Genomic DNA, 27,448 nt, shown 5'->3' on the forward strand with positions numbered 1-27,448 from the left:
TATGGTAAAAAAAGCTAGTGAGTGTGAAGTATTACCCTCTAGTGAATGTGAATGTAAAGTAAGATAGTATTTTCCGTATGGAAAAAAGGTGAGTTTGAAGCATAGCGCTCTAATATGATGAGTTTGAAGTGAGATAGTAAATTCACTATGGTAAAAAAATGTTATTTAGTGTGAAGTAATACAGTAAATTCATTCTAGAAAAAAAAGGTTGTGAGTGCGAAGTGAGATAGTTAATTCACTATGGTAAAAAAAAGCTAGTCAGTATGAAGTATTACCCTCTAGTGAGTGTGAGTGTAAAGTAAGATAGTATTTTCCGTATGGCAAAAAAGCTAGGGAGTATGAAGCATGATGCTCTAATAGGGTGAGTTTGAAGTGAGATAGTAAATTCACTATGGTAAAAAAAAGCTAGTAAGTGCGAAGTATTACCCTCTAGTGAATGTGAGTGTAAAGTAAGATAGTATTTTCTGTATGTCAAAAAAACTAGTGAGTATGAAGCATCACATCTAATAGGGTGAGTTTAAGTGAGATAGTAAATTCACTATGGTAAAAGAAAGCTAGTAAGTGTGAAGCATCATACTCTAGTGAGTGTGAGTGTGAAGTGATATAGTAAATTTACTCTAGAAAAAAAAGGTTATCGGTGCGAATTGAGATGGTAAATTCACTATGATAAAAAAAAAGCTAGTGAGTGTGAGGGTGAAGTGATATAGTAAATTCACTCTAGGAAAAAAAGTTGTGAGTGCGAAATGAAAATAATTTCACAGTGGTAAAAAAAATAGTGAGTGTGAAAGAACGCTTTTATTTCATAGTTTGAACTTCACAAATAACAATTCTTTCCTAAGATAGCAGGAGACTTTGACAGTTAAAATGGAATATTTGGGGTTCTATTCAGTGCTGAATTAAGACCTTTGTTCGCACTTTATCTTTGGTACTTTTGCAACCCCTATAGCGTATGTTACAAAAATATGTCTATTTAAGATTAAACTTGTGATTTGAAACATCCATTTTTCTGCTATAGGTGAAGCCTGGGCTGCTGCTATTGACTCTAATAACTCTAATGAATAATGCTTGTTTGGTAGTTTATCTAGCAAGTTCGAAAGAATACTCCCGTCTATTCCATAAATAATTCCATGAATAAGAATTCTTTAAATAACAATAAACCCTGTACCCTTAGAAGACCCTGGAACGTGTCAACAGTTAGCACGTGGTATTTGGTCCTGGAATTCTGCCAAATTGAGACCTAAAACTATTAGGGTGACTTCACAGGGACATCTTCAGACATTGTATTTTATATACAGATAATTCTGTTTAAAAACTTAATTTTTATTTTAACAGCTTGATTTTATGTTTCTGTATAGTTTCATACTAGCGGCAAAATCTGTTTAACGACCGGCATAAAAAAAAAACCGTAGCGTAGGCTCTTTGTGAGGGCAGCATAAAAATAATTGCACCCCTGTCATCGCACACGCATTGCGAAATTTGAAGCCCCCTCCCCTCCCCCACCACCAACACTTTCCCTGGAAGACTAACTTGACCTTTCAGTCTTGAACATCTTTGGAGAAACTCATTTACGAAGTTAAAGATCCCTTAAATCAAATTGTTTTTCCATGTGTAAAATATTCTTATACCCATATTTGCTCCACGGATGTAACTTTTACATACAAAAAAAAGTGTAAATTATTCATTTTTGTACCTTTTACGGATATTTGAAAGCGTCAAATTTGGGGTGATTAGAAAACTACATCTGAGTCTATTGGTCAAACTTGACATACAAAGTAAGCCAACCACGACCCCAATATACCACTACATCATACTTGTACTCAGGAGAAGGGGAATGGGAACCCTCTCAAGGTTGCTCAAAAGACTCCTTCCCTCTTGGTCGAAAAGTTACCTTCCCCCTCATTTCCCTGAGGCTTGGCTCTGTGTGCCTCTATTCTATTAGGTTAGCTATTTTACCCTTGAAATTGACATAGCATTTCTAATTTCTATAAGATGTGGAGAAACATCCTCTTCGGTTAATCAGGAGAAATCGCTATGTCCCGATAATATACAGGGCCAACCTATTTCCCTTTAGTAAAGCAATATGACTCTTGAATGGATTTGTTTTTATGTTGTAGTTTATGCATATTATTTTAGGCCCCTTTTCAGGATGCCTCACAATCAACCCTTGTTCAGGTCTTTCAGTGCCCGTATTCAACCATGTTATTTCTTGTGCTTTCTAATTTTAAAGAGTCTGTGTCCGCCATGGATGCAACCTGTAGCTTTGAAGTTATCTTGCAGTGAACACGAAGAACTTGTAAACGGTTCTCGTGGAACCCACTTAAAGCACACTTAAACTTTATGCTAGAAAAATGGACTTTTGTCTGTTCAGATTCGAGTAACACAAAATGTCGCATACCCGAATCTTATTTGCTAAGATGTGATCGCATGAATGATTTGTTATGTATTAAACCTATTCTGTGAGGCGATTTCCAACTCTAAAAATGTTTCTAGACCTTCTGAATTAAAAAGTCTGGTGAAAAAATATGGTTTCCAGATCGACTTTTAATTTGGCATATTGTTTTGTCAGTGCAGACTCGAGTAACATTAAATTAATAATGTAACGAGATAGGAAGCAAAAGTGAACAAATATTTATGCTTTTTAGCACATTTGGAGTTATAATAGCGTTTTTAATAAAAAATATTGTACTTGTTATGAACATACCCAATAAGAAAAGTTAGGTTAATCCTGATCAAAGATAACCTTCATATAACCTTTAGTTTGTATATAATGATATAATTTGGGCTATATATTTGCATATTGGTGCGGGGGAGCACCCCTAGCCTAACTTCCCCCTAATGTGCAAATATATAGCCCAAATAATACATCCGTCACTTGTTTTGTATCTATGAAACCGGTTTGATATGTATCCTAAGCGTAATTCTTTAGTGTGTTCTGTGTTATTAACAAGTACCAAAAATTTCTTCAGTATTGGAACACGAAGCTGTACGCGGGCAAGTACGTTGGAATATTTTCTAAGTGAGGGAGGGGGACATTAGGAAAAACTGAGTACCTTTAATTATTGTTTCATGATCACCGTCATGGGAAGCATAACCCTTATATATTTTCTTATAACTGGCCGAATTTAAAAGGCTTATTTTTACAGGCGTTAACGCATCTGGTCATCACTTCGTTGGTGTGAAATGTAGTTTATCCCTATATGCTTATAGTTGTATGCTAATCTGTTATTTTTTGCTGTGCTTTTTTGACAAGTTTTCACTTATTGTAATAGGTCGAAATGAAATACTCCCGCCCCTCAATAGTCGTTGGAAAAAAGATGATAGGGTGACGTTGCCTCTTTTTGGTCAAACTTAATGCACAAATTTTTCTTGGTTTAAAAGGTGATATCCGTAAACTGGATTTGGGATAATCATTATTTGATGAAGCCATCGAATGTATCCAATTAAAATACCGTTTTTTCAATAGGTTAAAGCAAGAAATATTCCTTTAATAACACACTTCAAGAAGCGTTAGCTTTTGGTAGTTAATTATTTTGCTAAGACACCTCTTGTGCTCCCTTCAAAACGTCTTTTTTTGTCAATTGGTGAACATTTGAAAAACTGACATCTAAGGCACATTGATTCATTGTCATTTAAAGCATTGAAAAACAAAGCAAAAAGAATTCGGTAAACTTGCGTTTAATGTTAGTTACCATCAGAAGAAAAACATTCCCCTACTCCCCTGGACCTATCTTAGATCTGTTTATAGTTAAAAACTACTATTTTGCAAGATTTCTCTTTGGTCTATTTCAAAATTATGAATTTTTTAGGGCAGTACTATATTTCAGTCTGTGCTTCCACGCTGAGCCGTGAAAATAAATAAGCCAAAACTAATTTATTAAATTCGGCAACGCTTTTCGTCATTAAAAATACAAATATTAATAATCTGCTGATTCAAGAAGACAACTGAACTTTCGAAGGTCCTCTCACACACCTCATCTCCTTCACAGCTTTAAGAGGTGCGCCACCCTCTTAAGGTATTTGGTGCCACATGATTTTTTTTTTCTGATTTTCACCGCATAACTTATTTTTAAATTAGGCGTCCGCAATTCCCAAAACTACGTAACTACACGTAGACTATTTCAATAAAATCGAGTTTCCTTTTTCATTAAAATTTGAATTTTATATATATATATATATATATATATATATATATATATATATATATATATATATATATATATATATATATATATATATATATATATATATATATATATATATATATATATATATATATATATATATATATATATGTACATATATATATATATATATATATACATGTACATATATATATATATACATGTACATATATATATATATACATGTACATATATATATATACATATATATATATATACATATATATATATATATATATATATATATATATATATATATATATATATATACATGTACATATATATATATATATATATATATATATATATATATATATATATATATATATATATATATATATATATATATATATATATATATATATATATACATGTACATATATATATATATATATATATATATATATATATATATATATATATATATATATATATATGTATATATATATATATATATATATGTATATATATATATATATATATATATATATATATATATATATATATATATATATATATAATACCTAAATATATAAAACCTAAAGGAACTAAAATAAACTGAATAGTGACATTTCACCACCTGTTTCACCTTATAGACGATAAATGATTTGATTTGCCCCTCTAGGCATTAGATATGTATATATATATATACACACATATATATATATATATATATATATATATATATATATATATATATATATATATATATATATATATATATATATATATATATATATATATATATAATACCTAAATATATAAAACCTAAAGGAACTAAAATAAACTGAATAGTGACATTTCACCACCTGTTTCACCCTATAGACGATAAATGATTTGATTTGCCCCTCTAGGCATTAGATATGTATATATATATACATACATACATACATACATACATATATATATATATATATATATATATATATATATATATATATATATATATATATATATATATATATATATATATATATATATATATATATATATATATATATATATATATATATATTTATATATATATAATACCTAAATATATAAAACCTAAAGGAACTAAAATAAACTGAATAGTGACATTTCACCACCTGTTTCGCCCTATAGACGATAAATGATTTGATTTGCTCCTCCAGGCATTAGACCTCGGAGCTGGGATTGTATGTCAATACCTACTTACTCGTTAAAATCAGTAACCTACCTTGTTACTTGTTGAATGGGCTTTTTTGATTCTCTATCGTAAATTGTTTAGATAGGTCGACTTCCAAGAAATAGGGATACTTATAATTGCTTATAATTATTACTTTAGCTTATATAAGTATTGCTTGTGTATTATTACTTATAATTGCACAGGCGACTAAATCACAAAAATATCAAAAGATTGCTGCTGGTAATTTCTTTTTAATGTATGTAATGCTAGGGGATGTGTTGTCTGTCCTTGGTTTTCCTGTTCAATTCCTGTTATCAATTTCTAATAGGCTTTGTTGGTCTTTTAGGAGACCTGTACAAATTCCCCCCCTGGGAGGGCTCCAACAGCGAGTCACTGGGGCCGCAACGCAGGCCGCGACTCAGGCCGCAGGCCAGGCAGCCATTAGCGAGTTGAAGGATGCATTTGGATTTAACAAGTGATTTAATTCTTTCTCTACCCAACATTATAGGACTACACCTCAGATTTGTTAAGGTTTATTCTATTAATCGCTACCAACTAAGCTCACTAACCCCTCAGCAGCTTTTCACAATCAGTGTGCTTGTTGCATTTGAAAATATAACACACGCTATTACTGGCATTTGGGTGATTATTAATGCTTAGTTAAAAAGAACCCTCGAGTGTAATATTTTGTATATTACCGCGGAGAGGTGTAGCATAAATGGGACAGTAACAACGGCAATCAAAGGGGTAAAATTAACCTTGACTTGATGCCCACTTAATTGGACAATCTGTCTTGGCTTTTTCTACAATTGGCCATGACTTTGACTTTTCCCACAACTATTCCCTTTTTTTAATTCAAAGTCTTTTTTTAATTCGAGTTTCCGAAATATTTTGTATCGTTTTGCTCATTTCTGCCAAATTTAACTCGCCAAATGGCCTTTTTTTCTAAGCACATTGTTAGAAACGTTAGTCATGACAAATCACAAGATTGAATGCCATCGATCATCTGTGTGCTCCTATTTTCAAGGTTTTCCTAGATCCTTTAATGTCCACTGTCGCAAACGTTGTGGGGTTGTAAATGAGTAGATATACCTCTGTAGATACTGAAAATGAATAATGATCGGTTGGGAGTATCTCGTCCTCTTTTATGTCAATTTTAAAAAGTTTGAGACATGACCTTTCGTTTGGACATGATTTGTAGCATAATCAACCGAGTTAAATTATCTTCTCTGTATGCCTCTGTGAAATTATGTAGGGGTTTGGTTTATTATATCATTGCTGGGCAAAAATATAGATAAGGGGGTTTTCACTGTCTTGGAAATAGTTGCATTAGGAGAATAAAATGTCAGGATAAATCCAGAATTTAAATTATCTCTGGGGAAGCTGTTTTCAAGCTCCTATCTCTACTTCAATCGTTTTTTAAAGCATAGAAAATTACAAAGAAAGGATTGCTCCTGACTTTTTTTTAATTATGTTTCTCCTTAATGTTCGTTTGGGTCTACTTTTAGCCTAGGTTAAAAAGAAACGCAATTCTACTGAGTTGATTAGAAATTTAAGCTACACGAAGATTTTTTTTTTTCGCATCTGATGTACAATTTTGCGAATCCTTTAAAACCCTATAAATCAGGATGCAGCAGGTTTATGAGGATTGAAACGCTTTACTTTGGCCTCGGGTATTGTAGATCGATTTTAGAAAGTTTAATATTTAAAATTTATTTTCTAATTTTGACTAATTTTTTGATTTATGTTTTAATTATTAATTTAATTTTATATTGTAACTTAATTTATTTTAATTATTGTTAATTTTTTTATAAGCTCGAAGATAAAAGATATATATTTCAAATAATTTCTATCAGAAACTATAAACCAGGATGCAGCAGATTTATTAGGATCAAAACACTTTACTTTGGCCTTCGGTACTGTAGGTCGATTTTTAGAAGTTTAATATTTAAAATTTGTTTTCTAATTTTAGCTAATTCTTTGTTTTAAATTTTATTTATTAATTTAATTTTTTATTAGCTCTAGGATATCAATATAAAATAATTTATATCGCAAGCTCCAAAGCGTTAAGTTCGAACTTCCTGTTCAATAAACACAAACCGGACAAATAAAAGTAATGAAAAGTAAAAAGCTGGCAAAAATTGTCAAAATTAAAATTATCAGAATGGAAATCCATTTATTAGTCAGTAAACTAAGATTGGGCCCAACATGTAAAAAAGATAAAAACAGGCAAAAGTCAAAAGAGGTTAAAAGAGAACAAACACAAAACATTGGCAGCACCTGTACCAAATAATACAAGAGGGAAACTTGCGATATGTTTTTTTTTATTTATTTATTTTTTGGAACGGAAGAATTTGAATTATTCCCCCTTCATTAGGAAAGTTTTCAGAACTAATAATCCTGAAAATCTTCCTGAATATAATTTGTATTGTACTGAGTTGTATTGCATTGAACCTCAATCAAAAGAATGAAACTGGGGGATCTACGATCGAAGATGAACCCAAGGAGTAATATTCTGCCTCAGTATGTCCCAAAATATATCAATGGATGAATAGACAGGCTAAGTGCTTGCGTTACTATATATTTAATTACATATATATATATATATATATATATATATATATATATATATATATATATATATATATATATATATATATATATATATATATATATATATATATATAATATATGTATATATATTATATGTATATATATATTATATGTATATATATATTATATGTATATATATATTATATGTATATATATATTATATATATATATATATATATATATATATATATATATATATATATATCAGATATATATATATTATATATATAAACTGTGTTCTAAACTTGGCTAGAATTAATTTGTTATGACGACAACATGTCGCCCTGTCAGATTCCAAAATTAAATAATCAAATACCAAGTTTTCAACCTTGTTTATTGGACAGGCAGCTGTTAAGACAACTGTCTTTTTGTTATCTCGCATTTTTGTTATATATATATATAGAAAAGCTTAAGTTATAAATATTAAAATATGTTTTCAATTCTAAACCATGTTTAAAAATAATAATTCTTTTTGCTTTTTTTCACTATGCTGCTATGTGCCAACTCTTGCCTAAGGTAAATTTTATTGGTTTTTATTCAGACTGTTGCTTAGTCACATTATCGCTTTTTAGGCTCACTGCCAAAATTTTCTCTCTTTTTGATTTTCGTATTTTAAAGTTCAATCACATTGAGTTATTGCTTACCATCTTTGCTTATATTATATTTTTTTTTTTAATTGGTCAATTAAATTTTGTGTTATTTTTTTAATTTATTATGAATAATCCTTATTTATTCGTGTAAATAAAATAGAAAATAAAGCCCAATAAAGTCTTTAATAGTTGACACACAATTAATTTGCTTTCAAACGAGATATAGTAGATAAGGATCCTATCCTACGATGTTTAGGTCGGGTGTTAGTTGGATAAGGGAGGGACTCGCCTTATGACGTATTGTTTTATTTATTGCTAGTTCACTTTTTGTGGCAAAAATCCTTCTGCTACAAAAAAACTTGAATTATATGAGCTTTCCTTTGGAGCTGCATTTGCCTTTGGGGATCAACATACCGTTACTGTTAGAATTTTATGGACGGGAAGCGTTGTCAACTTCAACTAAATCGTTCCACTTACTTGTTTCCATGGTTCATTGTGGCAACAGTGACGGATGTCTGACACTGCCCTGAGAATCTCATAAATCTGAAACAACCAATAGTAAAATCTGGGAAAATTCCTATTTTTGGATATGAATGGGTTGAAAAAAAAATTATATATTGGTGTCTTTGGTAATTTTAATATTTGAGTTGTTAGGGCATCAATAATTAGGATATATTTTATGACCCGAAAGAGAAATTTTCTTACTGTACGGAGGCTTGTAAAAAAAAAGTGTTTGAGATGCTGAAATAACATTCTTTTTTGCAGTGGATAAGCTTAATAATTTTATTTCTAATTTTGAATTATTTTTAAACTCTTCTTATGTAAGATGCATCAAGAAATTCTCTTCAAGATATTTCTGTTCTACGTTCTTCAATTCTTATATTTCTTTTTTGCTTCTTTTTTTTGTAGCTCTATCATTTTTTTCATGCTTTGTGTTTTTCAGTGAGCTTTATGCGTATAAAACTTTGTTCTGTTAATTATCTATTTTTATTTTCAGGCGACCATTACCCCCTCCAAGAATTCCGGAAAGACCTTAGTCAAGTGTATGTACATATTGTCCAAATCTTATGTTATTAGCTCTATTGGTATATATGTACATAGATTTATCTTCTATTCTGGCATTGAAACTGCCCTTGAATTATATCAAAATTGGGTAAATTGAATCAGGTAGCTAGATTAATTAAATCCCACCTTTTGAACCCTGTAATCTTAAAATACACTAAAGATTAAGTTATTTTGCTTGTTACCCGGAAAACGTGCATTTTTTAAGGTTAAAAAAGAAAGAAAGTGGCGGTCATGGTATATTTTTTGGCTGCCCAAGGGCAATTTTTTTTAGCCAACCGTATATTGATTTTTAGTGTTAAAATTTTTCAATTTTACGATCGGAAACTGATTAAAGAGGTTAAATCTGTTAAACAAATGAAAATATACCCACAACAGTTTTAATATCAAAATGTACTAAGAAGCAAAGCCTGTTTCCCGCTACTTCGAAGATTTTAAGTTTTAAGGATTAAAAATGAAAAGATCATGGCCTATTTTATAACTACTCGAGACCGATTTTTTATGTAATATCCCCTCCCCCACATTTTGGTTTTTAGTCTTAAAAGTGTTCTGTTTTCCTGAGCACCGGGAAGAAGTTACTTTTTAGTGTATTTGGAATATAAAAGTGTTTTTGAGTTTTTTGTTTATATTTTTATTTTACTCCTATAATAAGTTTTAATCAATTTTCAGTCTTCACTCTGATGAGATTTTTTCACGCAGTTCTTACTATTCAAGTACCTTTCAAGACTATTAGCTATTCAAGACTAATGCATTAATCTGTTGTTTGTTACCACGGGGCTACGCCTTCCTCCCCATCAAAATGACGAACAGCCATACAGGTGGGTCAACTCTTTTAAAATATTGGGGAGGGTGTCAATGAAAATACCAAAGAAGGTATTTTTCAAAGGGAGTGTATGGGAGCAAGTCTTCCCTCTCTCGCTCCCCAATTGACGCGCTTGTAGGCACATCCAAAGCTTTAACTGGACAGTCAATGCAGTAAGATTTTCAGCAGAAGTGTTTAAAATATAGATTGTTCAAGTATTTTTTTTTTAATGAGTATTAATTATTATATTTAAATCATAAATATAAATAAACGTTACATATAAAAATATTGATTATTTATTTTAAGCCAATAGGCTAGTTTATGAGGTCTAGAGGTCGCTCTTAATACTGAAAAAAAAATGCCTACTAAAATCATTAAAAGACTGGTAAATAATATGCCAAGTTATATGTTATCACTTAGGCTTTTGTTAAGAATAATGTAAGGAAAATTAATTTGAGATTTTTTCTTAGGTAAATCTTAAATTATGAAACCAAATTATTATATTTGTTAGGCTGTATATTCTTCAGCCTGGAACGAAAGTTGTCTTAAAAGCCAGCTTTTTTGGTAACTTACGTTTTCAAAAGGGTACTATATGACTTGAAATATTGATGAGCTCATATCACACAGAAAAGAAGGCCTTTACCGAATAATAGCGAAATTATTCAAGGGTTCAGTTTATATTTGTCCAGGATATGGATCCGGAATGCAAAAACATTTTCGTAATATGAAGAAAAAATAATCAAATGATATTTTTTAGTAAAGCTGTGGCATAAAGTGCTTGTTTACCCATTCGCTTCACTTTAACTCATGTGAAGTTCATTCAAAAACCCTTAAAAATTACACTATGAAAATGCTCTGGATCATAAAGTTAAAAGAAATATGAAGTAGCTATATATTGCTAGCGATTAGGGAAGTAGGAGCAATGTCTCTTTTTCTTTGCCCTTAATAAACACTCACTGGTTTACTTGCAGTTGTGTTTTGATTGTCCACGGCTCAGCGGGGCAAATTAATCAAGTTTATATAATTTATTCATAATAGTTTATGTAATAATTTCAACTTATGTAATAATAATTTCATTGCTTATGTAATACAACATTATGTTTGAGTAAATTTCATTAACTCAATTTTACCCAACAGTGTACTAGGCTAAATTCTTTATTAAAATTCTGTGGAATAAACTAAATGCTTTTTAATGTGTCACATTCCTTTTTGTGTTTTTAAAAGTGTTGTTGTGTTTTTAGTTAAACTAGCACTTATTACGGTGGTAGCTCCCTTCCTCCTTTTGTTTCAAGAACCTATCATAATATATTGAGTTCTGAAGTAATTGCATACATGCGCACGGGGGATGGGGCTAAGGATTGAAGTGTTAACTTTAAAGTCTTCTTCTCTAGAAAATTCTGGGAAATTAAAGAGCTCAAAACACATTTTATTTCACAAACATAATATATATATATATTTTACATAATATATTTTATATAAACATAATATATTATGACAATATAATATATTATGACAACATAATATATTATACAACATAATATATAATATATTATGACAACATAATATATTATGACAATATATTATGACATTATATAAACATAATATATAATCATAAACATAATATATATTTTATATAAACATAATTAATATAAACATAATATATTTTATTTCACAAACATAATATATATATATATATATATATATATATATATATATATATATATATATATATATATATATATATATATATATATATATATATATATATATATATATATATATATATATATATATATATATACTTGGGAGACCCTGCTCCCCCCCCCCAAGATTTTACGCCAGATCCGCCCCTGCTCATTGCCAACCATGCTAAACAAAATTTAAAACACCGACACAAAAACTAATACATAGAAAAAGTAAAAAGCAGTTTAGAAATCGAAGCTTAACTCAGGGCTACATTGAACAAAAAAAAAAAAAATTCTCGAAATTGAAATTTTTACCAGAGGGTTAAACTGTCGTTTGTACAAAATCTGTAGTTTTTGGCTTGTGATTTTGTAATTTTTGTGATGAATTTCTTGAAATATGGCCAAATACAGATATTTTTAGGACAGATCCTATGAATGTTTTCTTGTAATTTTAATCCTTTAAAATTCAAAGTCTTATGAAAACTGTCGTCGGACCATTGTGATCAATGTGCAATTAATTATAGACAAGGAAAATTAAAACAAAAACAGTTTTAATCCTTATCTATTAAGGTGATGCTAATAAGGATTTAGACCTGGTCCGAAAATATGAATTAGGTGATGCTAGTCAATAGTTATTAGTATTTATATTAAGTAAAATAGATTATGGATTTATTCAGTTACACAACTATCGTCTTAGTTTGAAATTAATAGTTTTTGATTTTCATGTTAAAAGACAATTACCAATCTATGTTTACTAAATTGAATAAAATTATTGGAAATAAAATGTCAAAACGGCATATCAGATAATCTTTTTTTCAAATTACTCCTTATTTCTAAGAACGAATGTCCATGTTAAAAAGAATTAATAGTTTTTGATTTTCAAGTTAAAAGACAATTACCAATCTATGTTTACTAAAATTTCACGTACCACATTTCCTAGAGAAGAAGTATGTTGGCGGTTCCTTTACATTGCGTTGAAATTTGTCCTCACACTTGCCTCGGTGTTTGCCTAGGTGATATGCACCTCAAATTTTGATGAGATGCAGCCTGACACCTGCCTGGGTATTAGCCTGTAAAGATCGAAAAGAATAATTAACACATTCGCATGTAACTTTTGAGGCATCTCTATAATTAGTAGTAATATATTTAGTCATTTTTGTTCATTTTGAACCTTAAAAAAAATTAATTAAGCCTCAAACATCCCTGGAAACCACCCTTCATAGGACGGAAATTTGTAATTAGTGTTATTAATATGACTTGTGGGGCACCCAATTTGATCTATCAACCGTTGTGAGTCTTCAAGTTGTTATTTTAGGTAGTTCTCTTGATGTACAATGTTATTAATAAATTATATGTGATGCGTTAAATTTATCTTAAGCATTTGAGTAGTAATTCGAAATAGGCGGATGAAACACAGACAAGCCAAGAAGGGTAGTCTGTTCAAAGACTCCTAATACTACTAACAACTCACCGCAGCACCAAGCCCCCTGAAGCCAAAACAGATACACACGCTCCTCCTCCGTCGCAATCTATTTAAAACCTTCCTCTTTACACCCTCCCAGGAAGTTCCTATTTCCTTTAAATCTTTTTTGTTTATTTCTTCCCACTCCAACCGCAGACGAGCTGCTTTCTGTCTACCCCCAGACAGTTGGCCGATAAGGACAATCTTGGGCAATCTGTCATCCTTCATATGCAGAACGTGCCCTTGCCATCTCAGCCTTTCTATCATAGCATTGAAAGCGGGATTGAACCACACGTTTCGTACAGCCTACTCTTTGAAATTCTTAAACTGGGCTGGGTGCCCAGAACAATCCGTAGACAATTTCTCTGGAAAATGTTTAGCAAATCTTCATCCGCTTTTCGGTGCACCCATGCTTCAGAGCCATATACTGTCGTTACTGTACCTTCCGAAATTCTAATCTTTGTTCGCACAATTATCTTCCTATTCTTCCAAACTTTTTTTAACTGAAAAAACCCTCTGAGCCTTGGCTATTCTACTTTTAACATCTTCTCTGCTCCCCCTGTCTTTACTAATAATACTACAAGGGTAAGTGAAGCTGTCCACTTCATCAATATTTTCGTTACCCAACGTCACCTATTTATTTTCACTTACTCCTAGCCTTAGTGACTTGTCTTCTTAACATTAATTTTTGTCCCGTTTAAGGTAATCTCCACCAGATGTTATACACTTGTAACGTTTTTTTTCCAAGCCGCATGGAACTTCAGAGACATTTCTCAGAGGGCACAGCTCCCTATATTTTTCCAAATTTCCGCTCTGGGAGGAAAGCTAGAAACGCAATTAGATACTAGTGAGAATGGTTAATGTTTAATAGATAGGAAGAGGAGCTTACACAAGAATTATTTAAGTGAAAGATTTAGATAAAATCAAAATGAATATAAGGAAAGTGGAGAAAGCATTCGAAAGCGAATTAAGGAGGTCTGAAATGGAGGCCTTGGATAAACTTGCTGATGATCTGGGAGATGCTATCACGTAGAATAAATAGTAAATATAATACTGTTAATAATGAAGAATGAATACTAAATGTGGACTTGTTCCAGTTAAGACTATAAACGTTCAAACATTAGTAATAAGGAAAAATGAGCAGAACATTATGAGAATGTTCTAAACCGTGACAAAGTTACAGGAAAAGATATGGAAAGAAGAACACTTTGAAAGTGAAGAAAGAGTTACTTGCAAGGAAGAATTAGTGAGAGTAGGCTATCAAAAATATTAAGATATAATAAGACCCCATGTGCTGATAATTCGGTAAGTGAGTTTTAAATATGGTGGATGTGAAGTTAGAGATAAATTGCTATATATTACGAATGCGTTTTATGAAGAAGTGGGTAAAACCTAGCCATTTAAGGCCTTGCGTGAGTCCAGACATTATACTCCCTAGTCAATTCTTTTTCATATGCGGCAAATCAGACAAACACTCAAGGTTATCAGTTTTCACTGCCGCTCATTAAACTCAAGGGGTTTCTCACTGAAAATTACGATTATTGCATCGTTATTATTCGTAATTTGGCAAGTAAATAGGAATATTTATTTGCAAAAGAACTATTATTCGAGGAGAAAATTAGAGAAATTATTATTCGAGAATGTTTTGTTTAAACTTTTACGAAAGAAATACCAGGAAAACACGGGAAAATTGAACATTTCGCTTAGAAAATTAAGCATTTTACAAAGTTGAGGTGGGTGAATCCCTCCCCTGCGTGCGTGCCTGTGGTCTGGTCATCATTATTTGCCAGGGTGCGGTATAAAATTGTGGAAATTACAAATAAAAAGTACATGTTTTCGGGTTTTTACTTCATGCAGACCTATTTACAAAAATAAAATTTAAATAATTGCTCGTAGCGAAGTGACCAATGTACCTCTTTTTATCAAACAGTTCGTGGTAATGAACTGTAGTAAGGAGCGACCTGGCTCAATAGCAACCAAAACTCTAAAAAACGGAATTTTGATACCAATAGCTGCATCAACAGAATCGCATTTTAATGCTGATTTTAAATATATCAGTTTTACCCATCTAAAATTACGAGCCTAAGAAAAATTGCCTTATTTTAGAAAATATAGGGAAACACTCGCTAAAAGTAATAAAACCAAAATTACACCGTCCGATTCAGCATATCAGAGAACCCTACCGTGGATGTTTCAAGCTCCTATCTGCAAAAATGTGGATTTTTTTCCAGGGGCGATCTTATCGACCCATTTGTCCTAGAATGTTGCGAGTGGGCTCATTCCAACCGAACTAAAGTTATATATAAGTGAATTATATATAAGAATTGAAGTATATAGTACCCTTTTTAAGTGACCCAAGAAAATTGGAGGGCACCTAGGCCCCCTCCCACGCTAATTATTTTCCCACAGTCACCGGATCAAAATTCTGAGATAGCCATTTTATTCAGCATAGTTGAAAACCCTTATAACTATGTCTTTGGGGACGATTCACTCCCCCAGAATTCCCGTGGAAGGGGATACAAGTTACAAACTTTGATTAGTGTTTATATATAAACACTAATCTAAAACACTAAGTAATGGTTATTGGGAAGTGTACAGACGTTTTCAGGGGGATTTTTGGTTGGGGGGAGGAGTTGAAAACAGGGGTTATGTTGGGGGAAGAAAATTTCCATGAAGGGAGCGCAAGGTTTTCTAGCATTGTTTAAAAATAAAACAATACAAAAATAAATATGAAAAAGTTTTTTCAACTGAAAGTAAAGAGCAGCATTAAAATTTAAAACGAACAAAATACAGAAGTTCGTTACGTAAGCTAACTCGTAAGTTAATTATATCTTTTACTAGCAAAAACGTTCGTAAAAATTAAAAGTTCTAGTTGCCTTTTAAGTAACCAACACATTGGAGGGCAGCGAAGCCTCCTCCCCCGCTCCTTTTTTCTCAAAGTGATTTGATCAAAACTATGAGAAAGCCATATAAATATACAAATTTCGTTTTAATTATTCATCTGTGAAGAGCCAAAATCAAAACATGCATTAATTCAAAAACGTTCAGAAATTAAATTTAAAAAAAAAACATGTTTTTTAGCTGAAAGTAAGGAGCAACTTCTTCTTCTTTGACATGAGTGATATTTTACGCTTCCGGCCTCACTTGAGAATGATGAGTGATGAGGAGTTTCTCATCCTTTTTAAATCTTTTCCGCTTTCATGTGATTTCAATCGCTCGCACGGCAGACCTGAAATTTTGTGAAACTTTTGACACTTCCCAAACAATTTAAAAACACGAACAGAAAACCACGAGAAAATCGACTTTTCGATAAAACGTCAAATACAGCAGCACTATTACGCCGTTCGATGTATCCTCTGTTAACAAATAGGTTGTCTTCGATGACAAATAAATATTCTACTCTCTTCCGTGTCGTCATTTTACTTTGTCGATAAAAACAATTAAGTTAACGCTGTTTTCGGAAAATGTTTTCATTTATGTCGACAGACAAAATAGAATCGAACAAAGCTCTGGCCTATTCCACCATTGATTCCATCATCCTTGTTAGATGTGCGGTGGTTTTTGGCCTTCTCGCTCATATTACCTGATGTCTATTTAGGTAATAATTCTATAGCTACGCTTTCAATGTGTACCGAATTATTTGAACTATGTAGGTTGTTTATGGCACTTTTTTAATTAGTAGAGCAATATATATAAACAGTGGCTTTGCTGGAAGCAAACATGATAACGAATGGGAAAACGCGAGCATATCTGCTGTTTTACTCAACTTAGATTATGCACATTGTTTATCTCAAATTAATTTTATTCTTATCTGCCAGTCACTATATGAGAAGTGTTGAGTTAGACTAACTGGAATCAGTCTAGAATGAAATAGTTAATTGAGCAATGAAGGTTTATTACCTTATTATAATATGCTGTGCAAGAATATGTTTTGGATTAAATCAATCTTATATTGGCTGTTTTGCAAAATATAAGAACTACGCGGGAGAAGGGTCAGAAACTGGGTACTATGGTATCAGCGCTTTGGCATGTATCCAAAATTGTGGTGAATTAAGTGCTTTTATCCGTGGTAGTGAGTGTCTTTGTTTTTCTAGCCCGAGTGAACTTTTGCGTATTGACGATAGATACTGCACAATTGAAGAAGATGGGGTTTACAAAGGGGGTAATTTTGCTGGAAGTTTATATAGCAAAGAACTACATACGGGTGAAATCAACCCCAATTTTGATACTACTCCAGTGAAGTTCGATTACAAATATGAATCTCAGTTGGATTGCCCATCATTTGATCACTCTCCAACCACTGCACACTTTTGTGACTATTTCCCTAATAATAATCCTGGTGATTGTGCTGCGTTGTGCTATTTCTTAAACAACTCTTTTGCCATTCTGGGTTACACGAAAGTGCAGAATAGAAATGATACCTTGCCAGTATGTGCATGTGAAAATACAATCAGAGTTGTTGAAACAAGTGAAGAAAAAGCCCGTTGCCCTGGAGACCTCAATTCTTTCTGTGGCTCAAAGAATAATATAAGTATCGGCAGCGCTTATGAATTCAGGCCCGACTCAGGGGAAGGTTTACCAACTCCCAGCTGTGATCATGGTAGCTGTGGGGATTTTGGTTGTTCATTTGACAACGTTTGCGTCTTATTTAGAAGTAAGTTTACTTTTTAAATTAATTAATCTTTCAAATCATCTCCATAAAAAAACATTCTCCAAAAAAAAAAGGTTGTCAAAGGAAAGTAGGGAGCGTTACGAAAACCTAAAAAAGTAAATATAAATAAAAAACGCAAATTAGTGCTGTGAATGAAAAATGCATGGGTTTTAGTCTGGAGATACTCTAGGTACGCTATTTTGATAACTGGTACCAAATAGTGTCGTTAATTTACATTGCTACTTAACCATGACTAGATTCTAAGTCCAATTAAATAAAAAAAAAAATGTTTTTTCTACTGAAAGTAGGCTAAGGAGCGACGTTAAAACTCAAACCAAACAGAAAATTTTCCATGTATGAAAGAGGTTGTCCCCTCCTCAACGCCTCGCTCTTTATGCTAATTTTTTTGGGGTTTTAAAAATAGAGCAGTGAGAAAGATTAAACTTTAGCGTAAAGAGCGAGACGTTGAGGAGGGGAAAGCCCCTTTCATATACGGAATAATTCATATTTGTTTTAAGTTTTACGTCGCTCCTTACTTTCAGTAGAAAAAAAACTTGTGTTTTTTATTTAATTTCTGATCGTTTTTAAATAATGCCAGGATATCTGACCCCACATACACGGAGAAACCCCCTCACCATGGAAATATCCTCTAGACAATTCAATCCCGGTGAAAATTTACCCCGGACAATTACTCTTAGCCACTCCACGCGTAAAATTGAGACGGAAAAGAGAAAACAAGACATATAAAAAGAATTTTTATAAGAATTCTTACAAATTCTCACAGTGTATGATTTCCCCTGACAAGTTTACTCCCTGGAAACTTCCCTCCCCATAGAATGTTCCCCATGGAAAAAGTCCCAGCAGAAAACTTCCCCACACCCGAAAATGTATGCATCCATCCCAATAACAAGCACTATACGTAAACAATGGGCAATTTTTATAACTTAAAGACCTTTCCTCTGGGGATGGGGGTGGGTCACGTTGCATCCACAGGCATATTTATTGGGTCTTTCAGCAATGATGAACAAAATGGCCATCTCAGGATTTTGATCAGATGATTTTTGGAAAAAAGGGGCGGGGGAGATGAACTAGTTGCCATCCAATTTTTTTTGTCACTTAAAAAGGACACTAGAATTTTTAATTTCAGTTCGAATAAGCCCTCTTCTGAAATTCTAAAATCACTGTGTTGATACGATCACCCCTAGGGGAAAAAAACAAAACAAATAAACACGCATCTGTGATTTTTCTTCTGGCAAAAATGCAAAATTCCATATTTTTGCAGATAGGAGCTTGCAGCCTATACAGTAGAGTTCTCTGATATGCTGAACCTGAAGACATGATTTTCATTAAGATCACTTTACTTTTAGGGGTGTTTCCTTTTTTTGAAAATCAGGAAAATTGTCTCAAGTTCGAATCCTTTGATGGGTAAGACTAAACGTAATGAAATTTATATATTCGAAATCAGCAGATAAAGCCGATTCTTTTAATATTTCTTTTTGTATCAAAATCCTTTTTTTTCAACCGTTTTTTAGAGTTTTGGTTACTATTGAGCCGGGTCACTCTTTAATTACAGTTCGTTACCATGAACTGTTTGAAACGCATTTTTCAGATTTTTCTTTTGGTTGTTATTACGTATATGAGGGAGTTGCCCCCTCCTCAGTACCTCCCTCTTTATGTCAAAATGTGTGTGAATTCGTAAAAAGCTAATTATTCTAACTAAACGGTCATTGCGTGTCAGGAGTCATTCTTAAATAATTGGAACAAAAAGTAAAACATTAGCGTAAAGAGTGAGGTCCTGAGAAGAGGGCAACCCCATCATATACATAACAATTCCTACTCGTTTTAAGTTTTAATGTTGTTCCTTACTTTCAGTTGGAGAAAAAACTTGTTTTTTTTTTATTTAATAACAACTACAAGCCGAAAAATTCAATACTTGTTATTATCACATAAAAATCATAGTTATGAAGCTGCTTGAGGTAAAATTAAATGCTAAGATTAGCCGGAAAATAACACACAAATTGTTGCTAATATCGGTCATTGTTTTTCAAAATTCGAACTTTAGCGCAAGGAGGGAGGTATTGACGAGGGACGAACTTTCTCATATACATAATATAAGGGGTTTCATTCCCTCATCAATATCTCACTCTTTATGATAAAGTTTGAATTTTGTTCCAATTCTTTAACAATGTCCCCATGAATCCTAAAAGCCGTTTAATTAGAATAAATAGCTCTTTTGAAATTACTAAAAATACTATAGTGTAAAGAGCAAAATATTAATGAGGGGGTCAATCCCCTCATATACGTAATAATTTCTGTTTAAGTTGTAATGTTGCTCCTTACTTTCAGTTGAAAAAACTTGTTGTTTTTTGAAATTTAATTTCTGATTGTTTTTTTTTTCAATCAGAAATTATGATTGTTTCTTTATGGAAATTCTATTCCTCCATGAAAAATTCCTCCATAGAAAGATCCTCCACCGTAACCCTCTCCCTTGACCCCTCCCCCTCACCAGAAAGAATCCCCCTGAAAATGTCTGTATACCTCCAATAACCAATACTATGTGTAAACAATAGGCGAAGTCCATAACTCGTAGCCCTTCCTCTGGGAACGGTTGGGGATTAAGTCGTCCTCAAAGACATAATTATTAGATTTTTCTACTATGTGTTCAAATGTTTCTACATTTTGTTCAAATAGCTATCTCAAAATTTTGAACCCGTGACTTTGGGAAAAATGAGCGTGGGAGGGGGCCTAGTTGTCCTCCAGTTTTTTTAGTCACTTAAAATGGGCGCTAGAACTTTCAGTTTCAGTTTGAATGAGCCGTCTTCTGATATTCTAGGATTATTGGGTCAACACGATCACCCATGAGGAAAAAACGTAAAAAAAAAAAAAAAAAAATAAACATGCATCCAAGATCTTTCTTCTGGCAAAAAATACAAAATTCTACCTTTTTGCAGATAGGAGCTTGAAACCTCTACTGTAGAGTTTTCTGATTTGCTGAATCTGGTGGTGTCATTTTCATTAAAATTCTATGACTTTTAGGGGGTGTTTCACCCTTTTCTCGAACATAAGGCAAATTTTCTCAGGCTCGTAACTGTTGATGGGCAGAACTAAACTTGATGAAACTTAATATTTAAAATCAGCATAAAAATCTAATTCTTTTGATGTATGTATTGGTATCAAAATTCCGTTTTTTAGGGTTTCGGTTACTATTGAGCCGGGCCCGGAAGAAAGGGGGATGGAGGAAATATGTTTTTAGTCCCTTTCCCCCAAAACAGAACTTGAAGTTCCTTCACCCTTCCCCTTCCTCCTTCTATCATTACCTGAAAGTTTTAACTCCATCCCCCAACAATTCTAGCGATATTTCAAATAGGCTGTTTTTAAGTTCCGGCGGATATAAAGTATTTTGGGTTACTCAGGTTCACATGTCGTTTGTATACCCTCGGAAGCTCTGGATGATCTTGGATTAACAGATGATCCGTAAAAGTTCCTACCTAATCGGTAAATCATAAACAAACAACTCTTTCTTTTTAACACTTCGTGGTAACGAACTGTAGTAAGGAGAGACGCGGCTCAATAGTAGCCAAAACTCTAAAAATGGAATTTTGATACTAATAGATACATCAAAAGAATTGAATTTTAATGCTGAATTTAAATATATAAAGTTCATCAAGTTTAGTCTTACCCAGCAAAAATTACGAGCCTGATAAAATTTGCCTTATTTTAGAGAATAGGGGAAAACACCCCCTAAAAGTCACAGAATCTTAACGAAAATCATCACACTAAAGAGATTTTCACTCACTCAATAGAAAATCTCTCACTATTGAGAGAGTGCTCATTCTTACGGAAATGAAAAGTTCTAGTGCCCTTTGTAAGTGACCGAAAAAATTGGAGGGTACCTAGGCTCCCTCCAACGATAATTAGTTTTCTAAAGTCACCGGATCCAAATTTTGAAATATCAATTTTATTCAGCATAGTTGAAAAACCTTATAACTATGTCTTTGGGGCCGACTTCCTCCCACACAGTCTCCATGGGAGGGGCTAAAAGTTACAAACTTTGGCCCGTGCTTACATATAGTAATGGTCATTGGGAAGTGTACAGACGTTTTCTTGGGGATTTTACGGTTTGGGGGGAGGGGTTGCGAAGAGGGGGATATGATTAGGGAAATTTCCATGGAGGAATTTGTTGTGGGAGAAGATATCCATCAAGGGAGCGCAGGATTTCCTAGCATCATTTTAAAAAACAATGAAAAATAAATATGAAAAAGTTTTTTCAACTAAAAGTAAAGAGCAGCATTGAAACTTATAACGAACAGAAATTATTACGCATATGAGAGGTTTACCTCCTCCTAATACCTTGCTCTTTATGCTAAACTACTTTTAGTAATTTCAACTATTTATCCTACGGCCTTTGTTATTCAGGGGTCATTCTTAAGGAATTGGGACAAAATTTAAGCTTTAGTGTAAAGAGCTAGGTACGGACGAGGGGGTGAGCCCCCATATATACGTAATAAAAACATGCGAATACAGAAGTTCGTTACGTAAGCCAATTGGTAAGTTACGTATATCTTTTACTAATAAAAACGTTCGTAAAAAATTAAAAGTTCTAGTTGTCTTAAATTGGAGGGCAACTAGGCCTCCTCTCCCGCTCCTTTTTTCTCAAAGTCATTTCATCAAAACTATGAGAAAGCCATTTAGCCAATAAAATAAATATGCAAATTTCTTTTTAATTATTCATTTGTGGAGAGCCAAAATGAAAACATGCATTAATTCAAAAACGTTTAGAAATTAAATAATAAAAAGTTTTTTAACTGAAAGTAAGGAGTGACATTAAAACTTTAAACGAACAGAAATTAATTCGTATATGAAAGGGGCTGTTCCCTCATCAACGCCCCGCTCTTTACGCTCAAGTTTTTTACTGTTTTAAAAAGTAGAGTTGAGAAAGAGTCAAACTTTAGCGTAAAGAGCGAGGTGTTGATGAGGGAGCAACCCCTTTCATATACGAAGTAATTTCTCTTCGTTTTAAGTTTTAATGTCGCTCCTTATTTTCAGTTAAAAAAAAGCTTGTTTTTTTATTTAACGTACTAAAAGAACGATTGGCAAGTTGTATATAAAACCTCTCAGTCTTAAAGTGAACAGCTTACGTGAAGAAAAATATAAGCTACATATAACTGAATGGATTTGTTTGACACTTCATCCATGTATTTGCTGCATTCCATGAGTGCAGCAACTACTTGAGGCGAGTCAGTGCTTTTTTCTGGAAGTATTGGGGTGCACAGGTGCATTATTTTCAGTAATTTTTATTTATTTGCCCAGATTTTTAAAAGAAAGCAAAGGATAGAGCACAGGGGTATTCATACCCATGCTTATGATGATTCATTTGACTATGCCATACCTATACTTATGATGATATCTTATTATGTGAAGTAAACACACATGAATGAACACTTTCATTTTCAAGGAACTGCTATAATAATTGGTTTTGTAGCGTAAAAATTAGGGGAGGGGGAACTATACCTTTGATAATTAGAACGAACTTTAACACAATTTTGCAACAAAAATTATCAAATAGAAAAAAAGATTGCAAAAAATGACAATAAAAACCAAAGTCAAAACTTAACACAAGCAGAAAATACTTTTTATACGAGAGAATTACTATCCATCTCCATTGTCTCCCTCCTCCTTCGTGCTAAAGTTACTTTTTGTTTTTATTGCAGTGCTTTAAGAATGAAAGCTTTAATGCTATACCACTGAAATGACACGTTTGATTTCGTTTCACAATAATTTGAGAATGAAAGGGCTCATTTAGATGTGTTTGCCTGGCACACTGAAATTCGTTGTTCAAATGTTGCGAAAGACAGACTTAAGATTAAACACCTGTAGTTTCCAAAAAGGTGAATTTGTTGCATTATAAATTCGCTGAGAAATTCATGCGCTAAAGAAATTCATGAGAAATTCATGCGCTAAAGCTTGGTGTGGAGAGCTAGAGTTGAATGATGAGTTAGTAATCCCCTTTATTTGTAGAGTAAAATACGTTGATTTAAGCTTTGCTGCTTCGTTTTAAGCTTATCAAAGGCAATATTCTAGCATTGCCTATAGTAAGTATGGAAGGGGTTATGGTACAAACTACGAGAAGATCATTCGATTGGAAATTAAAATTTCTAGTGACATTTTTTTGATCCAAAAATAGCTGGGCCGGGAGTAACCTCCCCCGTCTTTGCACATTGTTTTTGGCTACAGAACCCCTTCATGACACCACAAGGCATCCGATCAAGATTTTGAAATTGCTATTTTGCTCAAAATATATGAAAGTTCCGATAAATATGCAAAAACGGCTGGTATGACCACCGCAACTCTAGGGCAAGAGCCGTGAATAATGCAAATTACCCATTTTTGACAAAAAGATTTTATAATGGTAAAAGACGGGCTTGTTGATGTTGGGTATGCGGTAGGCTCGAAATTTTCACAGTTCTGTCAACCAAAAAAAAATATGTAGTGAGGAGAGGGATTAAGGTGCCCAAAAGTGGGTTAAAAACAGTTTGTGCTTGATCAGTTTGAAACTTAGGTCTAATGACAAAAGGAACTTAATGTGCCAAAAATTGTTCCATTACGAAATCTCCTCCCCCACCCAAAAAAAAGAAACTGGAACCTTTAAAAATGCCAAAAAATAGTTTGTTGATTCACTCGAAACTTGTATCCCACTCTGGAGGGAAAAACGGAAACAAAAGCACTTCCTACATCCAAAAGACAGGTCCAGAAAAGGGCGAGAAACTATTTTCCCTGGCCGCTTTACATGGTAAGGATGATTTTTGAAACTCAGGGGGAGGGAGGGAGATCCTTCGAGTGAAAACTGATAGCCTTATTCCAGTGGCTAAAGGCTCAAATATGACTGAAGGCAACCAGCCTCCCTCCATACTATTTTCTACTCTCCACCCCCTTAACCCCCACGATGTTGGATTAAAACTTTGAATTTCTCGGAAAAGTCGAAATGTTTGATAAGTATGATTATGATAAGGGGTCATTCGCTTGGCCAATATTGCGAGACCTCCTTAAGGTTAACTCTTAGAACAGTAGGTGTACCTGAGTAAATAAAAAAACTATGTGGATTCGAGTTTTTTCAAGTATTTCGGGTATTGTTTTGGAGATCAAGTTTAAACTTTCCCCTGGGTTGGGAGGAGGTCAATTGGTAAGAATAAACATAAATTGAAGTGAATAAAGAATTTAAAAGGAAAAGGAAACAGCAATTACAAAAAACAGGAGTAACACAAAAAAAATTCACCACCTAAACCTTCTAAGGCCAGAGCGTCTTTACTTTTTCGAAAACAAAATTTATCCGCAAATATTCACTTCTATAATTATAACACGAAAATTCAAAATTTATGAGATTTTTAGTAATTAATACTATTAAATATTAAACAGTCGGTCATCTTTCATTTGGTCTTTTTTAGTTATCTTAATTATTATGGTAATATGATTCTTTTTTTGTTTTTCGATGTTTCAAACAGTTCGTGGTAACCAACAATAAGTAAGGAGTGACTTGGGCTAAAAAAGAATTTGGCAAAAATTATTACATCAAAAGGACTGTTTCAGTTCTCCGGTTATTCTTTTCCTTTCCGTTACTACCTATTTTTTCCGGAAGAAGCATTGTAGTTCCCTAGGAGTGGCATACTTCAGATATTGTAAATTTTTGCATCGTTTACAGAGATGGCACCGTAATAGTAAATTAGTGGATAGGTTTGATAATTTTATCAAACCTCAAATGCGTCAACATAATCAATAGAAGTTTTAAAATAAATATCTATATTAACTGTTTGTTTTGTATGGACTACCTGTTTTTTTTTTTTTTTTTTTAGAAACGAATACTATACCACGTTGCATTACTTCCTCTGAAACTGAGAAGCTCAATTTAGATCTTTTCGATAATTCTCAATCTAATAGCTGTCTCAGAACTTTCAATCGATAGCTCTTACCTCTCATTCGGGCAAAATTGACGTTCTGCACCGCAAAATTATAGAACACACCACTTTGTTTTGGCACAAAATGTTTGGCTCTTATGAAAGACACTAAAACATATAGCTTTGACGCAAATGGGCCTTCTCTCGATTAAATTTAAAAAACAACACAAGTTTTTTCACCTGAAAGTAAGGAGCAACACTAAGCTTAAAATGAGCAGAAAGTATTACAGATATGAAGGGGGTTTTCCCATCCTCAACACTTTGCTCTTCACACTAAAGTGTTTGAGTGCTTAGAAAAAAATCTTCTTATTGTTCTAGTTAAACGACCCTTGTATTTCAGGAGTTGTTACTAAAGAACTGGGGCAAAATTCAAACTTTAGCGTAAAGAGCGAGGTGATGAGGAGGGAGTAACTTCTTTCATATACTTAATAATTCCTGTTTGTTTGAAGGTCTACTGCTCCTTACTTTCACTTGAAAAACTTGTTTGTTTTTTAAAATTTCATTCTGATGGTTTTTCAAATAATACCCGAAAATCCGGCTTCATCTCCACGGAAAAAAACCGAATGACTCTTACATATTTGGAATCAAACAGTTTGTAGTAACGAACTGTAAGTAAGGAGTGACCCGGCTCAATAGTAATCGATACGGTAAAAAAAAAATGGAATTTTGATAACAACAGATACGTCAAAAGAATTGGATTTTTATGCTGATTTCAAGTATATAAGTTTCATCAAGTTTAGTTCTACCCATAAAAACTTACGAGCCTAAGAAATTTTCCCTTATTTTTGAAAAAAGGGTGAAACACCCCCTAAAAATCATAGAATCTTTATGAAATTCACACCATCAGATTCAACGTATTAGAGAACCCTACAGGAGAGGTTTCAAGCTCATATCTGTAAAAATATGGAATTTTGTATTCTTTGCCAGAAGAAAGATCCCACATGCGTGTTTATTTGTTCTTTGTTGTTGTTGTTTTTTTCAGGGGTGATTGAATCGACCCAGAGGTCCTAGAATATCACGAGAGGGCTGATTCGAACGGGAGTTAAAAGCTCTAGTGTCCTATTAAGTGACCAAAAAATGGAAGGCAACTAGGCCCTCTCCCACGCTCATTTTATCCCAAAGTCACCTTATCAAAATTTTGAGATGGGCATTTTGTTTAGCATAGTCAATAAATCTAATAACCATGTCTTTGAGGATTACATAACACACCACAGTCCCCAGGGGAAGGGCTGCAGGTTGTGAACTTTGCCTATTGTTTACATATAGTATTTGTTATTGCGAACTATACAGACGTTTTCAGGGGATG

At 32.9% G+C, this 27,448-nt stretch overlaps 2 protein-coding genes across 15 annotated transcripts in view; both read left to right on the plus strand.

Moving 5' to 3' along the window:
- LOC136036885 (dynamin-like) overlaps positions 1 to 11,315 on the plus strand; it is a 134,406-nt gene extending 123,091 nt beyond the window's left edge. For 7 of the 13 annotated variants that reach the window (XM_065719233.1, XM_065719236.1, XM_065719232.1 and 4 more), the window contains 2 exons: positions 5,675 to 5,803; positions 9,529 to 11,315. In XM_065719233.1, the coding sequence (XP_065575305.1) occupies positions 5,675 to 5,803; positions 9,529 to 9,568 (169 nt within the window). In that variant the 3' untranslated portion in view covers positions 9,569 to 11,315. Of the gene's footprint in view, positions 1 to 3,143; positions 3,450 to 5,674; positions 5,860 to 9,528 lie in introns of those variants that run through there. The other 6 variants (XR_010619808.1, XR_010619809.1, XM_065719241.1 and 3 more) reach the window with 4 other exon arrangements.
- A 6,029-nt stretch (positions 11,316 to 17,344) lies between these two features.
- Positions 17,345 to 27,448, plus strand: part of LOC136036887 (adhesion G protein-coupled receptor L1-like) — a 150,159-nt gene continuing 140,055 nt past the window's right edge. For both annotated transcript variants that reach the window (XM_065719246.1, XM_065719245.1), the window contains exon 1: positions 17,345 to 18,196. In XM_065719246.1, the coding sequence (XP_065575318.1) occupies positions 17,428 to 18,196 (769 nt within the window). In that variant the 5' untranslated portion in view covers positions 17,345 to 17,427. The remainder of the gene's footprint in view (positions 18,197 to 27,448) is intronic.

The sequence above is a fragment of the Artemia franciscana genome, chromosome 16 (assembly GCF_032884065.1).
Source record: "Artemia franciscana chromosome 16, ASM3288406v1, whole genome shotgun sequence".
Classification (NCBI taxonomy): Eukaryota; Metazoa; Arthropoda; class Branchiopoda; order Anostraca; family Artemiidae; genus Artemia; species Artemia franciscana.